This window comes from Diceros bicornis, chromosome 18, assembly GCF_020826845.1.
Source record: "Diceros bicornis minor isolate mBicDic1 chromosome 18, mDicBic1.mat.cur, whole genome shotgun sequence".
Taxonomy (NCBI): Eukaryota; Metazoa; Chordata; class Mammalia; order Perissodactyla; family Rhinocerotidae; genus Diceros; species Diceros bicornis.
The window spans coordinates 62988000-63003003 of record NC_080757.1 but is presented as its reverse complement, the minus strand read 5'-3'; the positions used below and the strand labels follow the sequence as shown (position 1 = coordinate 63003003).

Here is a 15004-nt window from a genome sequence, read left to right as displayed (position 1 = left end):
CATGGCCACCGGCACCCACCTTATGGCCTCTACCACCCTCTCAGTCCCACCCCATGACCACCCTGCTCTCCATTGGTTCGGGCTGGGGCCAACAATGTTGAGAAAAGGTATTCTGAAAAGGATCTTCCTTAGCTCACTATCTTCTGGCATTTGCTATGACTTTCCTGCTCTTTTGATGGCCGGGAGCCTGCCTTGATCTCTGTGATACGGAATGTAGCTGAGCAAATTCAGCTTGTACCTGCTGGATGGATACACTTCCCAGTTGCTCTGTTGCTAGATGAGTCCTGGCAGTGCAGGGAAAGGTGGCTCTGTACTGGAGGTGAGTCCTGCAGAGGCATCTGACAGTGGACTCTGCATCTGACAGTGGACTCTGCATCTGACAGCATCTTGGGTGATGGAGGGCACGGCCCACTCCTCACCTGGGGGCTTACCCTGGGGACTCGGGGAAGGGGCTCCTCTCTTCACTTCTTCCTTGGGCTTCCACAGCATGGTGAGGAGTTTGCCTGCCCGTTGGCCTGGCTCCCTTCATGAGGGCTTCTGGAATTCAGCCAGTTCAGCGAGTCCTTTCCTACAGACTCCGAACTGGAGGTCCCAGAACAGTGCACTGAAGACATTTTACTTTGAAAATCTCCTGGCAGATCCTTTTGTTTTGCTTTGCAAGTTCTTGTTGAATTTTGAAAGACCTGAATGCCACTTGTTGTCTGTAGAATTATTGAAGGTTTACAGTGGTTTGTTCTAAATAGGAAATTGTTACAATATATCCAAAGAACTAGTAACATGAGCTTGTTTCAGAGGTCAGCCACCATGCTTTCTTGACATTTCCTTCAGAGCCTGTGAACCAAAAGTTTTGTTACTGTTTTTGAGAATGAAACAACGCACTGCAGAGAAGGTTGCTCTTGGCATGTGTCATGATCTAACATGATCTGGGGGCAAAGGAGGTGGTGGTCCTTCAGTAACTAGTCACAAAGTATTGAGAAAGGTTAGAAAGTCATGTTGTGTGGAACTCCATGAGGACCTAGTATCCACCTGGTCTGGACCACAACAGCCTCAGGGAGGTTAGATGACCTCAGGTGGAGCAGAAAGTCCTTGAGAGAGACCCCGCCAACCCCCTACATGCACAGTTTGGTCTAAATAGAGATTTTACCTTAATGAGGAGAAGAGATTATGAAGTGTCTTGCTCAGTACCTTGCAGGGTCTGGTTGCTTGGTACAGGGAACAGCTTTCCTCCTGGTAGGGGGAGGACAGGAGGAACACGGAACCACAACCCTTGGGGCTGACCTTCTCTTGGCGGCAGTCCCGCATCCTCAGCTGCTTGAGCAGAGCTGGGGCCAGGCGCCCTGCTGAGTGCCTGGGAGGCTCTGCTGTCCAACACCTTGCCTGGCTTTGAAATAGGGGGACCAACTCTCCCCATTTTAGCACCCAAATTCCTGCATCCCAGGGACAGCAGTAGAGTTGGGCAGCCATGAGCTTCTAGGAACTATTTCTGAGGCTTCCTGAAGCCTTTCCTTTTGTCTTGATGCCATCCTGTGCTATCTGCCCGAGCATCTGTGTACCTACAGGGCACTTAACACAGCCTGGGAGGAGGTCTTCACCTTTCTTCATTCTCTACCCTACAGACGGTCAGTTTCTTAAGGTAGACAGTGGGTCTTTCATCTTTCTATTCCAGTAATAACTTACAAGCAGAAGGTGTTCCTTAAATCTTTACTAAAGGTTTAAATGGGCAAAGTGGCTACAGGTGTGGGTGTTCCCAAACACACTTGTTTTGTTTCTATAGTTGATTATTTTAGGGGTAGACATTTAATTCTTTCTTTTTAATTTCTTTTTCATTTATCCTTGCAGACTCCACATAAAGGGCTCAAAACGTCTTGTTCAGTGGTTAAAAGCTGTTCACAGGGATGACTGGAACCCACTAAGCATTCTTTCATCTGTAGTGAATGTTTCACCAAAAAAAGCTCTTGGAAAGGCTGGAGGGTCAGTACTACATGCTCAAGCCATGGCCGTGCCCTCCATCTACCACCTGACTGAGAAGGGGGGGCCGAAGGCCACAGCCACCCCAGGAGAAAGGACATCAGGAAGGCCGTCGGGGGCCTGAGGAACATGCGAGTGAAGCAGATGGGAAAGGACCTGCAGGTTCATCGTTGTCCTCGAGGGAAAACCTGCGGGCCCAGCCGGGGTCCCGCAAGTTGAAACGAACACCCAGGGCTGCCCAGGAAGCCGCCAGTCGGGAGCACGTGCAGAGTCTCTGGAAGGAACTGCAGGAGACAGTGTGACCTCCACAGCGTCAGGCAGCCAGGGAGATGCAAACACGTCTGCTATAGATGCTGGGGATGAGACCCCCCCCTCTTCCCTGCCAGGGCCTCTTAGGTAAGAGTGGCATTTCCGTGGGTGACTTTATCCCTCAGGATCTGGGGTGTGCAGATTTATTGGCTGACAACCTTCTTACAGTTTCTTCTCAGAACACAGTCGAGAGATGCCATCTGTCCCCCGAGAGGCTATTGACTGAAAGAGGCTGAAGAGAGATGTGGAGCCCAGCTGCAGAGGGACCAGCCTTGAGCCTGACGAGGGCTTGGCCCAGACCCCCAAGTTCAACATTCACAATGATGCCTCAGAAACCCTCCCAGAGCCCCTCCACCCTCCAACAGATGTCACCTTAAAGCCAGACACAGAAGCTGTGCAGGGCGAGCACAGCGACACCAGCCCCACGTCCCTCAGCGGGGTCATCCTGTCAACACTGGGGGCCCAATCACTGCTCGACTAGCTGCACTCCTACTGCTTCTGCTCCCGGGGGAACAGGAGCACGGGTGCCGCCTGCGGGAGCAGGTGGGGAAGAACGGCGAGCTGAAGAGGGACAGCCGCCGACAGCCAGGTGCACACGCTGCAGGAGGAGCTGGACGAGCTGAAGGGAGGGGCTCCCTAACTGAGCAGCCTGCTGCCCCCCGCCGAGGTCAGTCCTGGGGCTCGGGGCTCCCCCACTGCCTGCTCATCATGAGGGGTTTCCTGCTCCGCAGCAGATGTCCCCTGAACACTTCTGTGTGCAGCACACCTGCTGCTGTCCTGGGAGAAGGCTCTGCTGGTAGCCGCCCCTCGCAGACAGGGAGCCCAGGCTGCAGAGCTCACCCCGCTCGCTCTAGGGCGCTCGAGAGGCAGCGGTAGTTGTTGGAGTTTAGCAGGTGGGGAAGGAGGCATTGCAGGTCAGCTGGGAAAGCCACACCTACCCAATGAATGGTGCCTGGACGGTTGGTTTTCCACTTAAACAGGAGAAAAGCAGCTTCTGTAGCATCCCTCACACAAATGTAAATTCCAAAGAGTTAGGATCTAAATGTGAAATAAAATCGACATAGTAAACTATTAGAAAAGTTACAGGAGACTCTTAAAGTTGTGGGGAGGTTCTTTCCATTCATGTTTTAATGAATATCCTTGAACTGAAGTCATTTTGAACATTTTAATAATTTCTTTAAAATTTGAAACATCTTTTTGAGTAGAATACATTTTCTTTTATAAAAATTAAAACACTAGAGAAATACATAAGCTAAGAAGTGGTAAAAACTCCTATTTCTCACCTACCTCCCAACTTTTATTCCTTGTTGGTAGTAAAATTTCGTGTGTAATCTCCTCCACTGTTCCCTGTGCTTTACATGCATATTTCTCCACCTGTATGGATAGGTTGGATATATTTTTGGTGTGTTTATTGGCTATGTTTCTGATTTTCCCACTCTTTTACAATTTAGTAGTTGTAAACTTTGGTTTCTCGATATTCCTTACATATTGACGGTACTATCTTTTGCCTGTTATACATCCATGGAGAACATTTCCCTACCACATTGTTCATTTAATCTGGATCAGTGCTTGTCTTCTCAGATGTCAGTAACCCTTCAGGTGGGAAATGGCTCTATGTGACAGGCTGTTCAAGACCTCCAGGACCGCCAGGGCAACAACCATTAGGACAACACAAAACAAGAAACAAAACCCATCCCACGTGTTTCCAGGTGCATTCTGGGGGAAGGACAGCTCCAGTTGAGGACCACTGATGCCTTGGTCAGAGTTATCCCCTATGATCTCCTATCACGTTAAAGCTGTTTCTGTTGTATGTCGTACCTGATGGTACAGTTTGGTGCCTTTGTCTGTTCCTCTTGGTCAGACTGCGCAAGGTGTCTCACTGTTACAGGTCTTTCCGGAGAGCCAGCCCTTAACTCCATTGCTTAGGTCTACATTGTTGTTCCTGTCTCATGAATCCTCACTTCATTCTGCTGTTGTTGGTTTCATTGTGGTGGTGTTCTGGCTCCTGGAGGGAAGTGCTCAGCTTCTTCATGTAGAGTTGATATTCTCTGATACCTGCAGTGGAGGTTGTGTCACTTTTTCTGTCCCTTAGTCTCCACGCCATGGATTTACCTCATGCTGCTCTCATTGATGTTCATTTCTAAAGAGTTTGTCCTGTCTGTCTATATCCCCTCTGTAACCTGAGAGATTTAGAAGGGTGTGGACAGATTTTCAGGTGGATAGGTTGGGGGACGGGAGCCAATATTTTGTGATTATTTTTTACTTTTATTGCTTTAAGGTCCGGTAATATGGTCACTTGTAGATTTCTGCTTTTTGGACTCCTTAGAGATTTCATTGTGGCTTAGCACACAGTCCATTGTGGTGACTGTTCCATTGTTGTTTGAGGAGAATGTTTCCTCACCAATAGTTCCTTATGTTGTTGTCCCTCAGCCTTAGGCCAGATCTAGCTTTTTTGTGTTTGTCAACAGATCTGTTTCCTAACTTACTGTATCACTTGACCTGTGGATTTCTAAGAGAGGTAAGGTAGGTTTCCCTGTGATTCTTGAGGTGCCTGTGTCTTCTTGTTTGTCCAGTTTTGCTTTATGTTTCAAGACCATATTGTTAGGTGCATAAGTGTCCCTGACAGTTATCAACACAGAAAACCCCTGTTTCTCCCATTTAAAGTCTTATTTCTTTATCTCCTTATTTTCAACCATATTATATACCTTTATTTTATAACTATATTTTAACTCAACTTGAGATCCTTCATGTTTTTCTAGAGCAATTTGATCCATTTACAATTATGATTATTGATAAATTGGAATTTGAGTCTACCCTTTAATTTAATTTTTAATTTGTTAGGCTTTCTCATGACTTTTCTCTTCTTCTAGTGGGTGTCTTTCAGCTTTTAGGAACAACGATTTCTGCTTCTCTTTCTGTAAATGCTTAGAGTTGATCAGTTCCTGTGTTCTACACTCCCAACTCATCACCTTTCACTCCCCAGCTTGAGAAGGGCTGATCCCAGTTCTGTGTTCTTATTTTCCCCATCATGCAACCATGATTGGATGTAAGTATATGTTTTATTGGTTACTTTGTTCACCACTATTTGTTGTATCCAAAGTTTTCCTCTTTCTTGGAAATATTTGATGCTATTTGGGAACTCATATGACAGTAAAATTTTGAGAGGAATCGAGTCTGAGATACTCCTTAGGTGCTGATGCTGGGGAGCTAGCACCTAAGCTCTTAAAGTTGCATCGGTGTGTCTGCAGAGTCAGGATGAGGTCAGAGATGTTTAAAACCATGGAATTGAATGAGGTTTCCTGGAGACACTGCAGCTGTGGAAGGGACCAGGGCCCCACCTAGGAACAGGCAGAGTTTGCAGAGGTGCAGCTGAAGAGGGTTCAGGAAATGAGACTGAAACAGTGGAGCACGGAGTCGCAAGAGTCACAAGGGGAAAAGGGGATTGCAGAAAGGAGGGGTGCTCAGCTGGGTGGGATACAGTTATGATCAGAATGGAGAAATGATGGCTGGATTTGGCCACTTGGGATCATGAGTGACATCAGTCTCCTTGAGAGGATGGAAATGGAACTGGGTCTGGAGTGGGGGAAGGGGGCCATGGGAGGGCTGTAGGGATGACGCATTTTACTTAAGAGGTTTAACCATGAAGGGGAGTCGGGAAGTGGACAGTAGCCAAAAGGGAGCATGTGTCCAAGGGAGAGTTTGTTTGTAAGGTGAAGATGAGTTAACAGTTGCTGCACCTAGGACAGGATGGATAGGAGGAGGCTGAGGGCCCGTGAGGAGCGTGCTGGGCCCTGAGGAGGTGCAGGGCTGGGCTCCGCTGCCTGGGGAGGTGCAGAGAGCAAGAGGACAGATGTGCTGGTGGAAAGGGCGCCCTGCGCCTCTGCTCCTGTATTCCTGGAGCGTGAGGTGGACAGTGGCTGGGAGTGGAGGGGCGATGCGGGAGGTGTTAGGTGAGCGGCAGGGGGAGGAGGGGGAAGGGGAGAGGGTGCCCTGGCTTGGTCTTCATGGCCCACACGGAGCTCCCCACTGGGGTCCCCGGTCACCAGCTGCTGTCTCTCTTTGATGTCTTCCTCAAAATGTCGGCTCTCTTGATGGTTCCCTGGGCTATTATGAATTTGTTCATCAATGAAAGAATCTTTGGGTCATTTTTTTAGGGATTTTATGTCAAAGGGGCTCTACATGTGTTTATTCAATCCATCAGCTTTACCCAATCCCTTTGTTTTTGGACAGGTTCCATACAACAAAGGAGCCAGGCCAGTGGCCTGCAGGTTTCAGGGATCAGGAAGTTTGCCCTCCAGAAAGCCAGTGCTGATTGGCATTCTCACATGACGTGGTGCTGTCTCCATGAGCCTGCTCTAAGTGTGGTTGTCACGACGTTGTAAATCCTAGGGCAGTCCTATCAGGGCCCATCATTAACATTTCTGTGACCAGTGAGGGCGAACATTTTTCCGTGTTCATTATTTGTCATTTCCCTGACTGTGCTGTCTCCTGCCTTCCTCACTGAGCTCCGAACCTTCCTGATGGAACCAGGACGTTCACTCTCTATCCAGTGTGATTGCACGTTCCCTCAGTGTGCCCCTTGAGTACTTGCTTCAAAAATATCTGTTTTCTTCACATTCTTTGATTCCTTCTTCATATAATCTAGATTTCATCTGGGGCTTTAAATATGTTTTATTGTGGAAAACATTGAACATACACAAATTAAAGAGATAATAGTGATAGCCCCCCATGTCCCTGTTACCCAGCTTCAACATTTATCAGTATTCTGATATTTTTGTTTCCTCTATATTTCTACCCACTCCCTATCTTCCATTGATTAATTTTTAATTAATAGATTCTTTTTTAGGAAAGTTTTAGATGGACAGAGAAATTCAGCACATAGTGCAGAGCATTTCTCCCTCCTCCCCTGCAGTTTCCCCTACTGTTAACATCTTGCATGACCACCTGTGTTAGTGCAGTTCATTCCTTACAAGTGAGGAGCTGATGTGTTCGTAACCAAGTCCGTGGTTTACATTAAGGTTCACTGTCTCACTGTCATGTACTTGGATTTTGACAAATGCATAATCTCATGTATCCACCATGACAGTATCCTACAGAAGAGTTGGATTGCCCTAAAATCTCTGCGCTCTGCCTCTTCATCCCTTGCCTTCCAACTCCTGGCAACGCTGATCTTTATACTGTTTCTATAGTTTTGCCTTGTCTAGAATGTCGTGTAATTGGAATATATGAAAACTATGGAACAGAGTATATAGCCTACTCCAGTTGGGTTCTTTCACTTAGCAATATGTATTTAAGGGTCCACTATGTCTTTTTGTGGCTTGATAGCTAATTTCTTTCTTTTTTCCTTTTTGTATATTGAGTTAAAATATACATAACAAAAAGTGTGACATCTTAACCATTTTTAAGTGTATACTTCAGTGGCATTAAAGATATTTACGCTGTTGCACAGTTATCACCACCATTCATCCCCATAACTCTTATAAATGTGAAACTCTATACCTATTAAACAATAACTCTCCCTTCTCCCCTCCCCCCAGCCCTTGGCAGCCACCATTCCACTTTCCATCTCTGTGATTTTGACTACTCTCAGTTCCTCATGTTAGTGGAATCATACAGTATTTTTCTCTTTGTGACTGGCTTATTTCTGTTAACATAATGTCCCCAAGGTTAATCCACGTGTAGCATATTGTAGAATTTGCTTCCTTTGTAATGCTGAATAATATTCTGTTGTATGGATATACTACATTTTGTGTATCCATTCATGTGTCAGTGGACACTGTGGTGGCTTCCACGTTTTAGCTATTGTGAATAATACTGCTATAAACATGGGTGTACAAATATCTCTTCAAGGCTCTGCTTTCAGAAGTTTTGGGTGTATATCCAGACGTGGAATTGCTGGATCATGTGATAATTCTATGTTCAAGTTTTTGAGGAACATCCATACTGTTTTCCATAGCGGCTGCACCATTTTACATTCCTATCAACAGTGTACACGGGTTCCCTTTTCACCACATCCTGTCCAACACTTGTTTTCTGTCTTTCCTGTAGCACTCATCTTAGTAGGTGTGAGGTGGTGTCTCATTGTGGTTTTGATTTGCATTTCCCTAATGATTAGTGGTGTTGAGCGTCTTTTCATGTGTTTATATGCCATTCATAAGTCTTTGGAGAACTGTCTCTTCAAGTCCTTTGCCCATATTTGAATTGGCTTGTTTTTTTGTTGTTTAGTTTTAGGAGATCTCTGTATATTGCGGATACCAGTCTCTTGTCAGAAATATGACTTGCAAATATTTTCTCCTACTCTGTGCGTTGCCGTTTTACTCTATGGACAGTGCCTTTTGATGTACCAACTTATACAATTTTCATGGAGTCCAATTTGTCCGTTGTTTTTCTTTTGTTACCTGTGCCTTTGGTGTCATATCCAAGAAATCATTGGCAAGTCTGGTGTCATAAAGATTTTGTCCTGTTTTCTTCTAAGAGCTTTCTCATTTTAGGTCTTACATTTATATCCTTGAGTTAATTTTTGTATATGGTGTTGGATGAGGGTCCAAGTTCATTCTTTAGCATGTGGATATCCAGTTTTCCCAGTACCATTTGTTGACAAGAAACCTTTCTCTATGGCATGGTCTTGGCACCCTTGTCAAAAATCACTTGACCATATATGTGAGGGTTTATTTCTGGGCTTGCTGTTCTATGCCATTGGTCTCTATGTCTGTGTTTATGCCAATACCATACTGTTGATTGCTGTGGCTTCGTAATAAGTTTTGAAATCAGGAAATGTGAATCCTCCAGTTTTGTTCTTTTTCAGGATTGTTTTAGCTATTCTGAGTCCCTTGAGATTCCATGTGAATTTTACGACGAGTTTTTCTATTTCTGCAAAAAACATCATTAGGATTTGGATAGGGATTACATTGACTCTGTAGACTGCTTTGGGTAATATTGACACTTTACCAATAGTAAGCCTTCCAATCCATGAATATGGGATGTGTGTCCATTTATGTATGTCTTCTTTTTTTTTTTAATTTTTTGTTTATTGCAATAACATTGGTTTATAACATTGTAAAAATTTCAGGTGTACATCATTATACTTCTATTTCTGCATAGATTACATCATGTTCACCACCAAAATACTAATTACAACCCATCACCAGACACATGTACCGAATTATCCCTTTCACCCTCCTCCCTCTCCCCTTCCGCTCTGGTAACCACTAATCCAATCTCTGCATATGTATGTTTTCTTTAATTTCTTTCTGAAGTGTTTTCTAGTTTTTATGGTGCAAGCCTTTCACCTCCTTGGTTAAGTTAATTCTTAAGCATGTTATTCTTTCTGATATAAATGAATTGTTTTTGTAATTTCCTTTTCAGAGAACTCCTGGTTCATGTATAGAAATGCAACTGATTTTTGTGTACTGACTTTGTGTCCTCCTACTTTCCTGAATTAATCTGTTAGATCAAACGGCTTTTTGCGGAGTCTTAAAGATTTTCTACATATGAGATGATATCATCGTCAGAGACCATTTTACTGCTTTCTTTCCAATTTGGATGCCTTTTATTTATTTATTTTTATTGCCTCATGGTTCTGGCTTGAACTTTCAGTACTGTGTTGAATAGAAGTGGTGAAAGTGGGCATCCTTGCCTTGTTCCTGATCTTAGGAAAAGCTTTCAGTCTTCCATCACTGAGTTTTGTGTTTGCTGTGTGTTTTTCCTCCTATTCCTTGTTTCCTGAGTGTTTTATCATGAAACGGTGTTGAATTTTGTCAAATGGTTTTTCTGCATCAATCGAGATGGTCCTGTTTTTTCCCCTTCATTTTCTTGATGTTGCATATTACATTGATCGATTTTTGTATGTTAAACTACCCTTGTATATCAGGAATAAATTTCACTTGGTGGTAGTGTATAACTCTTTTAATATGTTGTTGAATTTAGATGGTTAGTATTTTGTTGAGGATTTTTACATCTATGTTCATCGGGGTAATGGTCTGTAATTTTATTTTCTTTTAGTGTCCTTGTCTAGTGTTGGTATCAGGGTAATGCTGGCGTCGTAAAATGAGTTTGGAAGTGTTCTTTCCTTTTCAATATTTGACAGAGTGTAAGAAGGCTTGTTTTTAAAGCTTCTTTATATGTTTGGTAGAATTCACCAGTGCAGTCATATGGTCCTGGGTTTTACTTTGTTGAGAGATTTTTTTTTTTAGATTTCTTGAAATATTAGTGACATATAACACATGTAAGTTTTAGGTGTTCAAGATGATGATTTGTGAAGGGATTACCACAATACAGTGAGTTAGCACCTCCATTCCCTCACATAATTAACTTGTTTTTTCTAGTGATCACTTTTAAGATCTACTCTCTTAACAACTTTCAAGTCTATAATATATTATTGTTAATTATGGTCACCATGCTGTACATTAGATCCCCAAAACTTATTGATTTTACAGATAGAAATTTGTGCACTTTGACTTACATTTCCCCCTTTCCCCCACGCCCAAGGTCCTGGCAAACACCATTCTAACCTCTATTCCTTTCAGTTGGGCTTTTTTAGATTTCACGTGAGTGAGAATATATAGTATTTGTCTTTGTCTGTCTGATTTATATCACTTAGCGCAATGCCTCAAGTTCCATCTGTGTTGTTACAAAATGCAGGATTTCATTCTCTTGCATGGCTAAATAATATTCCATTATATATTTCTTGCATATATACATATGTCTGACATTTTCTTTATCTATTTATCCATTGATGGACACATGGATTGTGTCCACGTTCTCAGTTTGTGATTAATGCTGCAATGAACATAGGGGTGCAGAAATCTCTTCAGAATAGTGACTTCATTTCCTTTGGATATACAACCAGAAGGGGAATTGCTCATTTATATAGTATTTCTCTTTGTATTTTTTTGAGAAAATTCCATATTTTTTCCATAGTGACTGTAGCAATTTACATTCATACCAACAGTGCACAGTGTTCTCTTTTCTACACAGCCTCGTCAACACTTGTTGTCTGTTGTCTCTTTGAAAATAACCATTCTAGCAGATGTGAGGTGATATCTCATTGTAGTTTTGATTTTATTTCCCTGATGATGAGTGATTACGAGCATCTTCTCATGTACCTGTTAACCATTTTTATGTCTTCTTTGGAAAAGTGTTCAGGTCCTTTGACCATTTTCATATTGTTTTGTTGGTTTCTTTGCTGTTGAGTTGTAAGAGTTTCTTATATACTGTGGATATTAACCCCTTTAGTTTGCCAATTATTTTATTTGTTGTCCAGAAGATTTTTAGATTGATGTCATCTCACTTGTTAAGTTTTACATTTGTTGTTTGCACTTTTGATGTTATATCCAAAAAAATCATTGTCAAAACGAGTTTCTTGGGGCTGTTTTCTCTATATTTTCTTCTAGTTGTTTTATATTTGGTGTCTTCCATTTAAGTCTTTAGTTCAATTTGGGATTATTTATAGAGTGGTGTAAAATAGGGGTCCAATTTCAGTTTTCTGCATGTGGTTATCCAGTTTTCCCAACACCATTTATTGTACAAACTATCTGTTCCCCATGGAGTCTTCTTAGCTGACTAGTCAAGTGTTAGCAAAATGTATGTGTGTGGTTTTATTTCTGGGCCTTTGATTCTGTTTTATTGGTCTATATGTCTCTTTTTATACCTGTATCATTACCGTTTTTATTACTATAGATTTGTAATAAAATTTGAAATCAGGAATGTGATGCCTTCAGCTTTTTCTTTCTCAGGGTTGCTTTGGTTATTGGAGGTCTTTTGTGGATCCATATGAATGTTAGGATTGCTTGTCCTATTTCTGTGAAAAATGTGATGGGAATTTTAATAGGAATTGCATTGAATCTTGAGATGGCATTGGGTAGCATGGACATTTTAACAATATTAATTCTTCTGATCCACGAACATAAGATATCTTTTCATTTCTTTGTGTCTTTGGTTTCTTTCATCAATGTCTTATACTTGTCAGTGTCTAGATCTTTCACCTTCTTGGTTAAATTTATTTATGAGTATTTTACTGTTTTTGATGCTATTGTAAATAGGAATTTTTTCTTTATATCTTTTTTAGGTAGTTCATTGTTAGTGTACAGAAAGGCAACAGATTTCTATATGTTGATTTTGTCTCCTGCAGCTTGACTGAATTCGTTTATTAGTCCTAACAGTTTGGGGGGGAATCCTTAGGTATTTCTCTATATAAAATCATACCGTCTGCAAACAGAGACCACTTTGACTCTTCATTTCCAATTTAGAAGTATCTTATTTATTTTCATTGCCAAATGTCTCTGGGTGAGACTTGCAGCAGTATGTTGAAGAGTGGTGTTGTGACTGGGCACCCTTGTCTTGTTCTTTGTCTTAGCAAGAAAGCTTTCAACCTTTCACTATTCAATATGATGTTAGCTGTGGGTTTTGTTATGTAAACCTTTTCTTTTGTTCAGGTATGTTCTTTCTGTAACACTTTATTGAGAGTTTTTATCATGAAGGGCTGTTGAATTATGTCAAACTGCTTTTTCTGCATCGATTGAGATTATTTTGTGATTTTTATCATTCATTCTATTAATGTGGTTTATCACATTCATAGATTTGCATCATGTTGAATTTGATCATGTTGTATGATCCTTTTTTTGAGTTCAGATAGTTTTGTTATAATGTGTCTTGGAGAAGAAAGTTTTAGTTTTAAATTTTAGGTTGACAGATTGGCTTCAGGACCTTGGATGTGTAAATCTCTCTCCAGATTTGGGAAGGTGTCAGCTGATATTTTGTTTAAGTAAACACTTTTTTCCTTTCTCCCTGTCTTCTCCTCTGGTACTTTAATAATGCTTATCTATTTCTTTTCCTGGTATCCCATAATTCACACTGCCTTTCCCCGTTCCTATCCATTCCCATTTTTCTTTTTGCTTCTTTGACTGGATGATTACAAATGACACATCTCCTAGTTCACTAATTATTTCTTGTACATGGTTGAATCTGATTTCGAAGCTCTCTGTTGACTTCTTCATTTCAGTCATTGTGTTCTTCTACTCTAGGATTTCTGTTTGTTTTCCCTTAATGATTTCTGTTTCTATAATAAACTTCTCACTTGTTCATGCACTGTTTCCTTATTTCATTTAGTAGTCTATCTATGTTTCCTTAGAATTTTACGAATTTCTCAAAGAAGGTTGTTCTGAAGTCTTTGTCACATAGTTCCTATATCTCCATTTCTTGGTCAGTCATTGGAGTTTTATTCTTTTTCTTTGGTGGTGTCATGGGTTTTTGATTATTCATGATCTTTGTGGCCTTCCATTGGTGTCTGCAAATTTGAGGAAGTAGGCACCTCTTCCACTCTTTACACACTGGCTTTAGCAAACCAAAGCCTTCACAGTCAGCCTATCTAGGGGTCCTGGGTAGGCCATCTGGTAGTGTCCAGGGACAGGCTTGCTGCTGGAGTCCTTGGGCAGCCTGGTACTGGGGTGAGTAGAAAGCTTGGGTCCACAGTATTGTGTCTGGCCCTGGGCACATCTGGGACCCTGAGTTCATGAGTAGCCCCACTGGAGCCTGGTTTGGCAGGTCCTCACTGAGAGCCTGCAGCCACAGGAGTCATCCAGGGCCATGCGAGTTCGCCAGTGCTGGGATGAGCTGAGAGCCTTGGTTCATGGGAGACTGCCAGGAGCCTGGCACCACGAGAGACAGCTTGTGCTGTGGTAGGCCAGAAGTCTGGATTCCTGGGAGCCTGCTGGGATCCTGGGGCCACAGGAGCTGCCTGAGGCTGCAGAAGCCAGCAGGCGCTGGCTCAAGGTGGAAGCCTGGGTTCATGGGAACCTGCCGGTGCCTGGTGCCACGGGAGCTGCCTGGGGCCGCCTGAGTCAGCAAGCACCTGGGTGAGCGGGGGACCTGGTTTTGTGGGAGCCTGCCAGGAGCCTGGTTCCATGAGAGCTGTCTATGGCTCCTGGAACTTGTAGGTGGTGTGGTGAGCCATGGGCCTGTGTTCCCAGCAGCCACTGGGGAGCCTGGTGCCATGGAATCTACCTGCGGTTGCTGGATCTAGCAAGTGCTGGAGTGACTTGGGGTCTTGGGGGTGTGGGACCCCACTCGGTGCGCTGGTACAGAAGCTGCCTCTGGCTGTGGGTGTTGCCTGTGGCTGCCTGTAGTGGCAGGAACTTGGGTGAGCCAGGGTCTGGATTCACCAGAGCCCACCAGGAGCCTGGTGCCAAGGACACCACTTGGGGTCACAGGAGCCACCTTGGGCTGTTGAAGATGGCAGCTCCTAGGCTGAGATGGGGGCCTGGGTTCCCAGGAGCCTGGTGGGAGCCTGGTGTCAAGGATGCTGCTTGAGGCCACCAGAGCTGGCATGCTCCAGGGTGAGCCAGGGGCCTGGATTTGCAGAAGTTTACAGGGAGCGAGCTAGGTCCACGGGAGTCAGCCTGGCGCTGGGGCAGGCTGGCTAAGGTCAGGCAGAGTGGAGAAGTCCCTTCTCATTGAGAGGTATTTGATTACTGATTCAGTCTGCTTATTTGTTACTGATCTGTTCAAGATTTCTATTTCTTCATTATTCAGCTTTCGTACGTTGTTTCTAGGAATTTATTTTGTCTAGGTTACCCAATTTATGAGTGTACACTAGTTCAGAATAGTCTCTTCTGATCTTTTTCTTTCTGAAGCATCAGTTGTAATGTCTCCTTTTTAATTTCTGATTTAGTTTGAGTCATCCTCTTTGTTTTCCTAGATATTTTATCTAATGGTTTCTCAATTTTATTTT

The 15004-nt window shown here is 43.2% G+C and overlaps 1 protein-coding gene across 1 annotated transcript in view; it reads left to right on the top strand.

The window, feature by feature from the left end:
- The first annotated feature begins 2297 nt into the window (after positions 1 to 2297).
- The window catches only part of LOC131417982 (ral guanine nucleotide dissociation stimulator-like), a 95588-nt gene continuing 82881 nt past the window's right edge, over positions 2298 to 15004 (top strand). The window contains exons 1-2 of the mRNA XM_058562076.1: positions 2298 to 2311; positions 2610 to 2944. Of these exons, the coding sequence (XP_058418059.1) occupies positions 2298 to 2311; positions 2610 to 2944 (349 nt within the window). The remainder of the gene's footprint in view (positions 2312 to 2609; positions 2945 to 15004) is intronic.